At 44.3% G+C, this 14,213-nt stretch overlaps 1 protein-coding gene across 8 annotated transcripts in view; it reads left to right on the top strand.

Annotated features, from left to right (window-relative positions):
• SLC6A4 (solute carrier family 6 member 4) overlaps positions 1 to 14,213 on the top strand; it is a 693,801-nt gene that overhangs the window by 501,081 nt on the left and 178,507 nt on the right. For all 8 annotated transcript variants that reach the window (XM_078680029.1, XM_078680031.1, XM_078680026.1 and 5 more), the window contains 2 exons: positions 11,006 to 11,144; positions 12,503 to 12,637. In XM_078680029.1, coding sequence (XP_078536155.1) covers positions 11,006 to 11,144; positions 12,503 to 12,637 — 274 coding nt within the window. The remainder of the gene's footprint in view (positions 1 to 11,005; positions 11,145 to 12,502; positions 12,638 to 14,213) is intronic.

Below are 14,213 nucleotides of genomic sequence, written 5' to 3'. Positions count from 1 at the left end.
ATTTCTCATAGTGTCATGAAATAAATGTAACGTAACAAAAAAATGACCTCTCTCATTCTAATATTTACAATTGGTAATATTTTTTCATTGCATCAAAAAATTTAAACAGATCCTGGTGACATGTCTCTCCCTCCTGCTAATGCAGATAGAACACCTAATGCACTCATCTGATGTATTTAATGTGAGTTCACTTGATAAGTGTGTTCCTATGTTACGCTCGTGATTGTTACAGAAAACAGATCATGTCAAGCTTATAATTGAGCCCTTTCGGTGCCATTGTCTCAAGACATTTGATCCACCAGATCTCCCTTTGTGAAAGCCATCTAGCATTATCTCGATCTGACTCCACCTTGATCTGCTTTAAGACTTGAATCTGCAATTGTGGGATTGAATGACTCATATCAGCCCAATGCGTAGCAAGGCTTGAAGTAGTATTGTTTCTGATTCTGCTCTTGTGTTCAGTACTGCGCACTTTTATTTTGCGCTCAGTCTTGCCTACATACAATTTGCCACAAGGACATTTAATGCAGTAAATAACATATGAAGAATTGCAATCTGTCTGACATTTAAGTTTTATGCTTTTGCCAGTTTGAGGATGTCAAATAGAGTGACAGAGAGTGACAGAGGATATTGAGTTCAGCGCAGCAGAAAAAAGAAAGGTCCAGTGGCATGCACAGGGGACAGGGAAATGATCTAAACAGGAGGCAAAGAGAAGGGAGGAGGTGAGATAGGACGGTGTTTGGGCAGAAACTGTGGGCTAGAAAAGAGATGTTACTGAGAGAACGATATACTGAGAGACAATGGGGCCAGACTTCGATTCCTTTATCTTTCCTACGAGCTTCTTATACTATTCATCTTACAAGGTGAGCTCTTGCTCCTACTGATTTCTTTCAGTGGGATTTCACTCCTTCCTATCTCTTCCTTTCAGATTGCTGATATTTTTCTCTGCGCCGTTGCATCATTTCCCATGTTTTTATTTGAGATCTGCCCTTACCATCCCTCCTTGTGAGGTCTCTCTTCTTCCATCGAGCAGCTCATTTCATAGCCACATTCATATAGGCTTCTAAGTTAAGATAAGTCTTTAGAATTTGTAAACACTGTGGGGCTCGGAATGATTTATACCACAACACTCTACTTTAGTGCATGCATTTTTGCTCGCCTGACTTTACACAAGTGACAGAAATTAGCAGATTGCAATGTCTTGTTAAAGGAAACCAAAGAAAACACTCATTATTTATTTATTAAAATATGCTTTACTTGCATCGAATTGCTGAACAATGTAAACGGTAATAACATTTACACAAAAACAATTGCATTTAAAGCAAATAGCCCATAAAAACATAAATTTGCTAAGTTCAAACATAATGTGATTCATCTTACTGGCAGGTTAGAGGGTGGACAGGTGAAGAGAAGTGGCTTATGATGTTTTATATGCCTGGGCTAAAATTCCACAACAACCTGGCTAGGGGACAACCAGAAACTCCTAAAAGGTGTACTTGTGTCAATATTTGGTAGCCTGGGCCTACAGCAAGAGCTGCTCGTAGTAAGTGTTTGGGGTATGAGGATGTAACCACTGAAGAAGCATTCCAATTAAAATGATAAACCTATTTAGGTTCTAATCAAGATCAAACAAGGAAAATGCATTAGCTACTAGCCACAAACAAATCTTTAACAAAGGATAAAATGAAACGAGAGACAAAGCATCCTTGGAGGGATTACAAGCCCTTAAACCTTTTAGCTACAACTTGATTAAATATAAAACAAAAACTCCCAGAGATCTCAGTAAGAGTAAAAACAGCTCTTTCATTGAAACATTTTTGAAATAATTTACCATAAAAATGATAGAAAACTTCAGCACCTTACAGAGTCATTTCAAAAATCTGTTCAAGAGCGGACATCAGCACACTACGGCCGGAGCTCACAGTATTCACATAAACCAGCAGGGCTGGGATTAATGTTATGTTAATCATTATTGTAAAGTGCATGGCTGCCCCAGCAACGGGCGTCCCAGCACTGAGACTGACGAGTGCAACAGGTAGGTTTTAACAAGAGGTTAGAGAAGAGCCAGGTTTTTATCAGTTTTCTGAAGGCCCAGGGGTCTTGCTTGCCCCTTGCGGCAAGAGGGGTAGAGTTCCATAGGGCGGGTGCCTTGGCCCTGAAAGTGCGCCCCCCTGCTCTTAGCCTGCGCACTTGGGGGTTACAGGCTTGATGCAGATCAGCGGAACATAGGGCTCGAGTCGGTACATATGATGAGCACAGCCCGTGCAGAACTTGAGGGCCTTGGCCATGCAAGATCTTGTGCGTAGTACAGAGAGTCTTAAAATAGACTCTTTGTTCTATCTGCAGCCAGTGGAGACGGCGAAGAAGGTTAAAAGTATGGTAGTGCTTCGGTAGGGCAAAAGGCGTACTTGCAGCCGTATTCTGTGCACGTTGGAGTCTTTTGGTTACGGCCTTATTCACGTCGAGTAAAAGCCCATTGCAGTAGTCAAGACAGGACTGTACAGTAGACTGAACAATCGTTTGACGGATGGATGTGTCGAAAAGTCCCAGAATGGGTTTCATGCCACGTAGGAGACCGAAGCAGGTGCTGCCAATTTTTTTGGCTTGGTTCTCAAATGAGATGGCACTGTCCATCAGAACTCCTAAGTTCTTACCCACGGATTTCAGTTGGGGGGCGTGGGTGTAGGCCATCATTGGTTTTCCCATCAATGGGCATCGCGGCCCACCTGGAGCACCTATGACTTGGTGGAGTTCAATTGCAAATAGTTAGCTGCCATCCAGTCAGAGATGGTCATAAGATCCTCTTGGAATTTTGTTTGGTCCTGTTTGGGGTTATTGGAGACAGTGAATACCAGTTGGAGGCATGCTATGTACAGATAGGTTGCAGAATGATAACGTTCCAACCTGCTTATAGCAAAAATCAGGGACAAAAATGTTAGCAAGGACAAAGACTGCAGTGACATATCAGGGTATGCAAGGTGTTCCGACGCATTTTACTGTCATAAAGCCCCATTTTGGAACTGACATCATAGGAGAATCCTCTGCAACATCTCCGATTGTGAGACTCAGACATCCTCCATTGGACTTACCATTATCTTAGAAAGGGCTTTTTATGAGGTTTGAATATAATGTTCTTTCCTTTTTAAGGTTTAAAGCCAGTTCCTAGATCTCAGTGAATTTGTTTGACTATGAAGAAGAGGATCAAGTTTGACATCCTGAATGCAACGCAGTATCTTTGCAGCCTCACTGCCACTCTCCGTGCCCACTTGATCACTACAAATGCAGAAACGAAGGAACGACCTAGGCGGAGAGGATGCTCAGCATCAGTATGAGCACAAGCATCTTATGATCTGATGGAGAGCATGTGAAAGATTCTTCCACTTTTAAGCCCAGGCAGTCACAGATTAATTGTGGTATTGCCCTCTGCGAAGATTCTGGTATGAATGTAACTCCGATAGTCTGGATGTGCACAGTGTGTATAGTAGGTGTGCAACTGGCGCAGCCACAATGAGATGGCCAGCATCATGGAGCCATCAAACATCTCTCTAGCCTGTCCCCTCTAACAGGCCGAGCCAACCCTCCTGACGAGCTTTGAGCATCGTGAAAGTGTGTGGGGCATTAATAATGAGCATCCAACATATTTGGGATACTCCCCCTTTACCCAACGCTCCTATCATAACTTTTGCTTCTAGTGGACTATATTCTGGGATTGATGTGTCAGGAGGAACGTGCACCTGTAACGCATGGCGTAATTGTAGGTACTTATTGAAGTTGGATTCCTGACAAGGGGTAGGTTTGTTAGAGTTCTTGAAAGGAAGCCATGTGGGAACCTTTCCAGACATCTCCCAGGAGTGTGATAGCAATGTGTGAACCCTTCCAGGGATGCAGTCTGCCTCAGCCGCGTGGCATACCATAAGGGGGTTCACTGTGTAGGTGTGGCTCAACATCCCGTGTGTCAGTGGGCTGGCCTCCACCCCCCAGGCACCAGCTATGTTACCTCTGGGAGCGTAGTGGGAATCGCGCACCCATATAGGATTGCAAGGATTCGGAAAAAGGCCAGTCTACTCAATTCTGGTTTGCAAGCTGGGTCCGCCCAACTGCAACACAGCCATTCGTTAATGACCAGTAGATGGGATGCCAGATAGGATAAGTAGATGGCGGATGCACACAATCCAGCGTCATAGGGGACCCATTGACAGGTCCCGAACGCTAGCTGATGTTGTGATTTGTGCCAGAGAAATGTTACCATTACAAAGTCCATCTCCCGAAACCAGTGGCGAGTAATTGGGTGGGGAAAATTTGGCAGGACATAGAGGAAGCACTGCAGTATCATCATTTTGTACAATGCTATTTTTCCCCATGACGTTCAGATGGAGCACTTGCTATCTTTTAAGACCAGCCTTACTTTTGCAAACCAGCGGGCCGACATTAAGGGACCAGGTCCATTAAAAATGCAGGGCCACCCACAAGCCCAAGTATCAAATGCAGCAGCGACAGATAGGAATGTTTGTCTGCCAGTTGATGAAGGCTTGTGAGGGTGCCAGAGAGACCAGTACCGATTTTGCAGGGTAGTCCTTCAGACCCGAGGCCTCGGCAAAGAGCCGTAGAATCCGAAAACATCGGGGGGCCCGGTAGGCCAGGTATAAAAGGACATCATCTGCATATTGGGCAATGTGGGCCTCGTGCCTGCGAGACCATTCCCACCCCGAATCGGAGCATTGCATTGTATGAGTCTTGCTAAGGATTCAATTGCAAGCGCAAAAATTGAGGGGGGACAGCAGACATCCCTGACGTGTTGTTCCCCGTTGTATGGGGAATTCAGCCTACATCATACTGTTGACCTGGACTCTGGCAGGAGGATTAGAGTACAGAACCCTAACCAAGTTCCGGAACGGAATTCCGAATCCTGCTCTCTCAAGTACCGTGGCCAGATACGCCCAGTCTACAGTATCAAATGCTTTTTCGAAATTCTTTAAAAGCAGTAGCAGCGGATGCAGCAAGAGGGAATATGTGATGTTACAACGCATGCCATTACAACGCATGCCATTACATCGCATGCCGTTGCAACGCCACCCTATACATCGACTTTTAGTCGGGGAGCGCTGGAAGTTGGAATAGATTAATTTTCTAACACAACTCCAGTGTGTGCAACAGTAGGGAAGGTGTTGGAGTTAAATCCAACACCTTCTACCGACTGCTGCACGTGGGCATAAAGCAGCACTGATCAGAGTGGATTAGGGAGCAGAGGACCAGCCTAGGGTGCAAGGCATGAATGGGAATGAAGATTTTCACCTACCCGTTGAAAAGGGAGATGGGTCGATAATCTTCACATGAAACCGAGGGGGTGCAACTTGGGTATAACAACAATCGTAGCCTGGTCCAATTCCCGAGGAAGAGATCCAGCCTTCAACGCCTCTTGATAAAGTTCCAGGAGGTGGGGGCAAGGATGTCCTTCTATTTAGCTTAGAAGTATTTAAGGTCCCCAACTGGACCGGCAAATTTTGCCCGCACCATCGATGCAATAGCTTCCCCAATCTCTTCTACGGTAACAGCGGCATCTAGCACACTATGTTAAGCCGTTGAGAGACAGGGCAGTGGTATCCCATCTAGGAGAGGTGTCTTCATTTCACCAGCTGGGTGTGGAGAAGCCGCCTAGAGTGACAAATAGTAATCCGTAAATGCTTGGGCAATGCACAGCCCGCATCGTCAATAATTTCCGGGATGACCCTACTTGCTAAGGGCTGGGATGCCAGCCAGTGCGACAGTTTCCCATTTTTGTCCCCCCACCCATAGACCCGCACTGTCGAGGCTTGCCAAATTTGCTTAGCCGCTTCTAAGGAGAGGAGGATAATCTCCTCCTGGACTAGCACCCACCAGTTGCTTACCAATACCTCCAGCAGAGCCACAGTCAAATTGTCTTTACAACCGGAGCGCTTTGGCCTCCAAGTGTGTGACACGACGTAGTCGCTTGCGTTCTGCCTCTCTACGAATATTTTGGGCATGACCTTGCACAGTGGCCTTCCACGCTGCCCAGAGTATACCCAGTGATCTCACCGATCCAGAATTAAGCTGGAAAAAGTGTCTGATTTCTTTCCCACTGCCTGAGTATATGTCTTATCTTGGAGATACCAAGCATTGAGCCGTCACATTGGTCCTCATTGTGTGTCTGGGTACCAGATTTGAGGCAGCATTGAAGCGTGGTCAGAAGCCCACAGGGGAGTATCTAACGTGGAAAACTAGAAGAGCACCTGCAGCTGGTATGGAAATCATGTCTATGCACACATACGTGTTGTGTGCAGCTGAAGTGTGAGTGTATTGCTGCTGCCTGGAGTTTCAGACCCTCCGGATATCGCACAGACCCAGAGTAGTTATCCAGTTCTGCAAAGATCGAGAGTAATAAGAGTCCAAAATGGGGCCCATGGAATCTGTTGGGGGATCCAGGACTGCACTGAAATCCCCACCTATAATGGGTGGGAGCCCCGCGACCACGTCAATGAGAGTATTCAGAAAGGAGTTTAATCTGAGCGATACAATTGTCTCACGCATGTCAACCTGCCCAAAGATTTCGTGGGCGCACAATATGAACCTGCTTGTCACCACCCTAGGAAATGAGACAGCAACATGGTCCTCCCTCTCACTCTTACTGTATGGGCGCCACGCAATTTTTAAAATGGTATACTTCTATATAGATTACAAAACATCCCCTATAATATACCACGAACTTGGTTTGCGCAAACCAATGTCATACACCATAAGTTCCTGTGGAATGGTGGCGATCCGGGTGGTTCTGCATACATTTACACAATCAACATACTGCGGTGGCATTGCGGCGGCAAATGTATATGCATATTATGCTGCCCCCCATTAACTAATTATAAACTACTGGTGTATAGCTCCCCAACAGACCCAGCATTCATGCTCGAACATGCGGCGATGGAGGACGTCCCCCTTCTTCAACTCTTTTATAGCTCACGGTGCCTAGATATCTTATCCCCTGCCAGTAGTACTGTGGACCAGATCTAGCGGTAAACGGTCGGGCAGATAGGTGGGGTGACCGCCTGACCCAGGCGACTCCACTGTGGTATGGTACATACCTACGCCCTATTTCAGCCCTGACAGGATTCCGTAAATGGGACCTAGTGGGCTTAACCACCGTAGGAGACATAATGAGGGGCACCACTCTAAAATCCTACAGGAAGCATTCTAACTACACAAGACGCAATTCTACAAATATCTCCAGCTGTGCCATGCATTGAGTCCCCTGACTCGTTCCCTTGATACACTGCCCGAATTCCACCCACTTGAGGGCCGCATTTTAATGGGAGACCTAGAGGCATATAAAGATTTATCAAACACTGACGACGCACACCCGCACGACAATACACAAGACTAGGATTGCATGGCAGGAGAACATACCAGATCTGGTGGATGACGGCTTGGCTGAAGTCGTAGCTAGCCCCGACGTGCAGCAGTGTCATCTACGCTACCGCCTCATACAATTTAAAGTATATAAATCGCGTATACTACACGCGATCCCGACTCTGGAGGATGGGTGTGATCCAAACCCTCCTGTGTCTGCGATGCGAGAGGGAGAGGGGATTTTCCTGCATACGGATTGGAGTTGTACAACACTACAGCTGTTCTAGCGTAGGGTCTCGTCCTGTCTAGGCAAGATATTATCATGGAATCTCCCGTTTGACCCAAAGCCATTTTTTCTCTACTATACCAACGAGATAGATGGGAACAAGTAGAAACAGCATTTACTCTTTCTGGCTCTCACTATCGCTAAGCATGACATCGCTCAGCTGTGGAAGGGGACGTCCCCTCCGACAATGGGTGGATGGAGGAAAGAAATGGACATATGTATGGGTGCAGAGATTGCAGTGTTTCGGGCCCATGGCTGCCCCGAGAAGCATAGGAAAATATGGTCCCGCTGGGTGACGTATCATGGAATAGATTTACCTCCCCTTTCATCTCTAGACCCCTGACGGGAAATGTCTTCACACACTACTGACTATTGAACAATTCATATTAAAATACATCACCGTTTGTGCCTACATTCCGGTAAACTGTTAACAACCTCTGGGATCTGGGACTGTTTGCGTTATGATCTTGTTGATATACCTGCAAGTTGTGCAGGAGTTACAACTATGTACATGCTATGGTACTTTTGATTTAATTTGTCTTCAAAATGTGAATGCCGTGCCATGGCCCGGACCGTACCATGAAAACCAAATAAAATATGTTGTTAAAAAAAAGAAAGGAATCTAATGCCAGTGTAAATACACAAGAGATTTAAGGACCGACCTTCTAAAGAGCCTGTAAGGGTGAGATACCGACCTTGGGCATCAGAGTGGGTCTGGGTCACCACCATGGAAAAGGAGCGTCTAAGAAGGATTGTCACCTCTTCCCTCCCCCCTCCCTCCCCCACCCCCCTCTGAGATCCTCTGGTGAAACCAGCATGATGGGCCCTGTCGCACCTGTGTTGTGCGTGAATCTGACATTTGGTCCACAGGAGGTGAGTATCTTGAAGCATTAAAATAGAAGGGAGAAAGCTTTGAGTGTAGCACAGCACTGCAGAACACTTACTTTTGTCCAGAAGACCATTGAAGTTCCATGACATTACACTGTACGGAGTCATGGTAAGACATAGGGTGTCGATGTGAACTGAAGCAGGGTGCCCACTGGTCCTGTGCACCAAGAAGGGCAGAGCTTTACAGGAAAGAAATCTGATATATACATGTCTGCTGCCATTTATACATTATCAGGTCAATGCGACAACCGAAGGGAAGAAAAAAGGCCTAAACAGAAAGTATAACAGTAACATTCATGCAGATTTTATTCAACCCATTGTCCCCTGCTCAACTCCTCCCCACCCAATGCTTCCCCTCAAAAAGTATTGGTCATCCTGTAACAGGAACCCAAACTGGGATGGAACTAAGGAAGGAAAAGAAGCAAGAAACTTCAATCGGGCATGGTATGATGGACCCCTTGTTAGTAGGATCAATACAGCAAAACACCAGCAAGTATGTGAACATGTTTGTCCCTAACAAAAGTGTTCAGAAACCTCCGCTCTCCGGCGTTACAGATCCGGCCATGAACAGTGTCAAATAATCAATCAGGGAGGTTGGCTCAAGCGTTCTGCGGGTGGGGTTCCTCCCGGCGGGGCCCTCCAGTCAGTGACAGTGGATTCCGGTCTGAATGCTGCGTTGCCGAAGACTCCGATTGCAGGGAGAGTGACCTTCGTCCCCCCTAGAAATATTTTAACATCAAATCGCTTCAGATTGAAAGCCACCCAGTCTTAATCTGCAGACACAAACCCCATCTCTATTTTTGATCATTAAGGCCCTCGAACACAGTACTTTACTTGTTTCTTCTCTTTCTTTCAAGTCAAACTGAAAGATCAAGTTAGGATTGGTAGAACCTGCTATGAGGGGTAGAGATTACACTGGATTTAGACGTTCATATCGGTACTGTTTATTGTTGCCTCAGCAACAGTATTATTGTCTGTAGTGAGAGTTATAGAGCACACATCTCACTTGGAACTCATCTACTATGCACTAGAACGCGGTTCATCTCTTCCTTTAAAACTAAAATAAAACACTAGAAGATGAAGTGCTATTTTTGCACATGCATTATCTTGTAATATTGATATTATTGTGTAATCTCACTATACTTAAACATAAACTCATGGGAAAATTCTTCATCTTTACCACAATATCAACGGGTGAAACAATGGCCCACTAAAATCATCTCCGGCTTCCACCAGTTTGGTATCCTTGGCGGGGAGATTACTTAAACCAGATTGAATGGATCAATTTTGGCGAGGTAGTAGGCACTGGAAGTTTGCTGAGCTGAAGTCATGTTTTATTTGGCAGATCTGCAAACTTTTTTGTTTTACGGATACAAACTCCCAAATCATGAGCTTGGTTTTTTTAAACAAACTAATTTTCCGAACACCCCTAGAGTTTTCTTGAAGTCATTTTTTCCTGTTTGTGGCTGCTAAGCATTTTCTTGTGTTCCGAAAAGGATAAAAAGCACCTCATACTTCTAAACTGTATTGACAAACTCTAGTAGCTAAGTTCAGTCCAACAGCAACTACAGGACAGGCTGTAATTCGAAGTGGAGGTGTATCTCTGATGAGAATACTGATTCGGACAGCAGCAACATTTTCCAGTGTCTCCAGCCACCAGAATGATCGGGTCAGAAAAAGCTCCCCTGGAAGGGGCACAAAATGTAGAATTGGATCCGGTATTCCTGTGTTAGTGTTATTCCTCGTTCCAGAGGCCAAATGTCTTGCTAACACATTGGGAGAGATCAGACAGCCTGTTAACTCCAGCCCTGGTATCTTCCAGAGTTGACACTGAACTCGTAATGAGGGCAACTGAGGGTAAACTGTTCCTCAACTGCTAATCATTGACAATTAGTATTTCCAGGTTGGGCCAAAAGCATGCAGAATACACTTGATTTTCCTGGAGACTCGCCTTCATATGATTTCCTTCATTCATGCCATTCACTTAAGGCAAAGTTAGCCTTACACAACTGTCTGTATGTTTGTTAAGGGCTAAGTAACTTTTGAAACAATATTTTAAAACTATGTTAAATACATCTAAAATGTTTTAGTTTCCTCCAAGGGCACATTTGAATCTACATTTTCAACAGGAAACACAAAACTGACAGAAAGATCTGGATTTATACTTTAACAAGGGAAGTTATTCTGATAGAGTGGGCTGTATGCCTCATTTGTGTTGATGTGTTTGACAAGAGCCAACACAAGGGCACAAAACATAGAACAGATTGCACTGTAGCATTTCTACTGGGACTTCCTACCTGAACACTTCTCTCCGGTTCACTTTAAAATAGAGTTGTCTGATAACGTTACCTGGGCCAACTGGTAGGCTTGGGACAGGCAGTGCCGCTTGTGAATCTCACTTCTCTTTCATAGCAGCTTGCAGAAGAGGAAACTGTGAATGTTCTTAACTCTTTCCATGCATTCCCTTTCCAGGCGCCAGGTGCTGCAGGTCCACAGGTCCACAGGTCTGCATGACCTGGGAGGCATCAGCTGGCAACTCACCCTCTGTTTGCTCTTCATCTTTACAATTGTGTACTTCAGCATCTGGAAAGGAGTCAAAACATCTGGGAAGGTAAGTAAACAAGTCAATAATATGCACAATACACTGAATCACCGAAACAAGAGTAAGCATCTGAAAGCCCTTAAAAGACAGCAGCGAGGAAAAGTGGCTCACAAAGTATTTTTTTATCAGAGATAGGTGAATCATTATGGGTGGGGTTTATGTGAGTTTAGAGTCATTGGTGTTTATAATTTCCTGACAGGTTCTTCTGGAAGCTTAACCCACTTCTCAACACACTTATTAGGAGGGTTCCAACCTCTTCAATTTATCAGCCTCCAAGTGGACGTCAATGGTATCACCATCCCAGCAAACCTTCACCACTCTCCTAATATTACTTCACCTCCGTTAACATCATTAAGACCGCCCTCTTAAAAAATGAAACTCTTACTTCAACTTCTTAACCAATAGACCAGTTGAGAATTGTGACGCAAGTAATATGGAAGACTTTTTTTTACTGGTATTGGGTAGCTGCATTTTACTTTTACTAATCCCCTAAATATATGTATAGAGAGTTGCTATTGGACTTAGATGCTTCTGAAATGGTCTTCCACTATCAAAACATTAATGTTTATGGCAAATTGGATTTTCAGAGTCTGATAATTATGCAGCTCTGAGAAATCAGCATTATGTGGGTTCCAAGAGCAGCATTCACAAGTGGGATCTCTAATCTCTCGAAGATAGTGGGACCCTGGAGCTAAATGTGAATAAGGAATACCTAGGTAAAATGGAAACATGGCATATGAATCTACTTGAGGATGTGGAATTCTGGAGCTTACTTTGTAAAACCCTAAACCTAAATGATGGCACATCGTGCTCACACTGAGTGAGGTAAGTGAGGTCTATGAAGTAAATCAAAATATGGAATACCAGACTTGAACCGAAACGTAGGATTCCAAAACATAATGATCTGAAATTCCAAAAGCAACATGAGGATGTTCCACCAGGAAGGTGAATGAATATGTGGAACAATAAAGCAGAAGATGGATTGTTGAACTGAGTGGCCATGTAGAATCCTGGAGCTAATTGTGGATTTGGACCTAGTACCTTACTGGGGAAACTGGGATCCAACAACTGAATTGCCATTTCCTGTGTGATACCATTTCAGAATGGGGTTGTGGGTTCCACAGCTGAATGGGAATGTGGAATCAAATGTCTAAATGTGAATGAGGGACACCACAGCTGAATTAGGATGTAGGATTCAGAAAATATGTGAGATTCAAGAGCTGAATAGAGATGTTGGAATCGAGAGCCTAGTGGGCAAATGGAACCAACTGAGTTGAGTTAGAATATGAGACCCACGAGCTGAAAAGAGATGAGGAATCCTAGGGCTATATTTGCCTCTTTCAATATCTTCATATTTTCCTCAACAGGTGGTGTGGGTGACAGCCACATTCCCTTACATCATCCTCTTCATTTTGCTTCTCCGTGGCGCCACACTTCCCGGAGCCTGGCGGGGGGTGCTCTTCTACGTAAAACCAAACTGGGAAAAACTCCTATCCACTGAGGTGAGATGTCATGGTATACCTTCTAATCCCATTTTGAGGTGAGGAGTGGGGCATTATGTTTACAGAGCTAGTAATTCAAGATTGTACTGTAATTTCCAATCACAAGGTGAAGCAGGTTATGTAAATCCCCAATCTGATATGCAGCAAGGGGGCTATTCTCAATTATCAGGCTTATGAATTTGCAGTAGTTCCGCATTCCAAAGTTTGACATAACTCTGTGGTTCTCTCTTTGATGACATGTGGTGTTATACTTTCCCATTCATGTTTTTGGGTTAATCATGTGATGTGAATAATGTTAATCCTTATTACAATTTGGCTGGCATGGTTCCACTATGCCGTTGGCAAGACCCTCAACTTCCCTGCCCGGGCTCCCCCTTACCCAATTTCAAGGTCTCCTCAGTATCTCCTATCTGGGCTCAATAGCATCTAGATGGAAGAGATCCTCTATGCCCCTCACATTGCTTCCATATAGCCCCTTACAAGAATATCATACACCTGCATGATATGACTACTTTATCTCCCCCCAGTAGGGCTGTACTATCCTTCCTCTAACAAGGCTCCCTGCCTCACCTACCAGGGATTCTATTTCCTGCTTCACTTCTCGATCAGCAATTCTTTTTGACCCCACTGCAGGACTTATTTGTGCCAAACTGACAAGTCCCTCTTGAAATCCCCACGTAGACATCTGCTGGTGCCGCTTTGCAGGGCTTCACTGCAATACTCTGTGCTTAGAGAATTGAAGAACATCAGTAATGTAAGCTATACAGTGAAAATACAAACAAGACACTGACATCAGTATTTGACATGTCTCCTAATGAGCCTTCAATAAGTCTATAGCCCACAAGCTGTCCTTTATTTAAAAATATGTCAAAACCTCACCCACCGTGGTGGCATGTTTCATCATTAAGCTTGCTCCTTCACGTTAAATGAAGTGCAATGACTGATGTTGGTTCCTAAGAAGCAAAGAGCGGTTGGGAGTCTCTGTTTTGTTGTCCACAGTACAACCAGTATTTGGAAGTGTTAATTTTTGCACACTGTAAGAGGATCCTTTTGTACCGCACTATCTCAGTGCCTCACGATTTACTGAGATTTGTGGGACCAAAATTAATAAAATTATCTCAAGGTGGACACAAATTATTTCATTTTTCCCCCTACTGTCATAGGTTAAAAAAAGAGGACTGTAGTCCAGCCTTAATATAATCACTGTAAACATGTTTTTGTCATCGAAGAAAACTTTAAATATTTGTTGTATTCTTCAGGTTAGACGTCACTTATTTCTTACACTTCCAATAATGACGATAGTATAACTAATCCTCTCACTAAGTGTAAGCATGGGTAAGAGGTTTATAAAAGCAAAAATAAGTCAAAGGCTATAAATAGTGATACATTTCAGTTTGGTATAAGAGAGCCAGTGCTCTCCCAGGATCCAGGGCTTAACCTGTATATGAAAGACAAAACACATGGGATATTCTAACCTCATGTTTATGATTCAAAATCACTTGAACCCAAAATGAGTATGCTTAGCATGGTATAGTTTTAATCTTTTAATTAACTAGTATATTCCCAGATGTTAAAA

Source organism: Lissotriton helveticus, chromosome 3_1 (genome assembly GCF_964261635.1).
Source record: "Lissotriton helveticus chromosome 3_1, aLisHel1.1, whole genome shotgun sequence".
NCBI lineage: Eukaryota > Metazoa > Chordata > Amphibia > Caudata > Salamandridae > Lissotriton > Lissotriton helveticus.
This window is presented reverse-complemented; position numbering and strand designations above follow the sequence as displayed.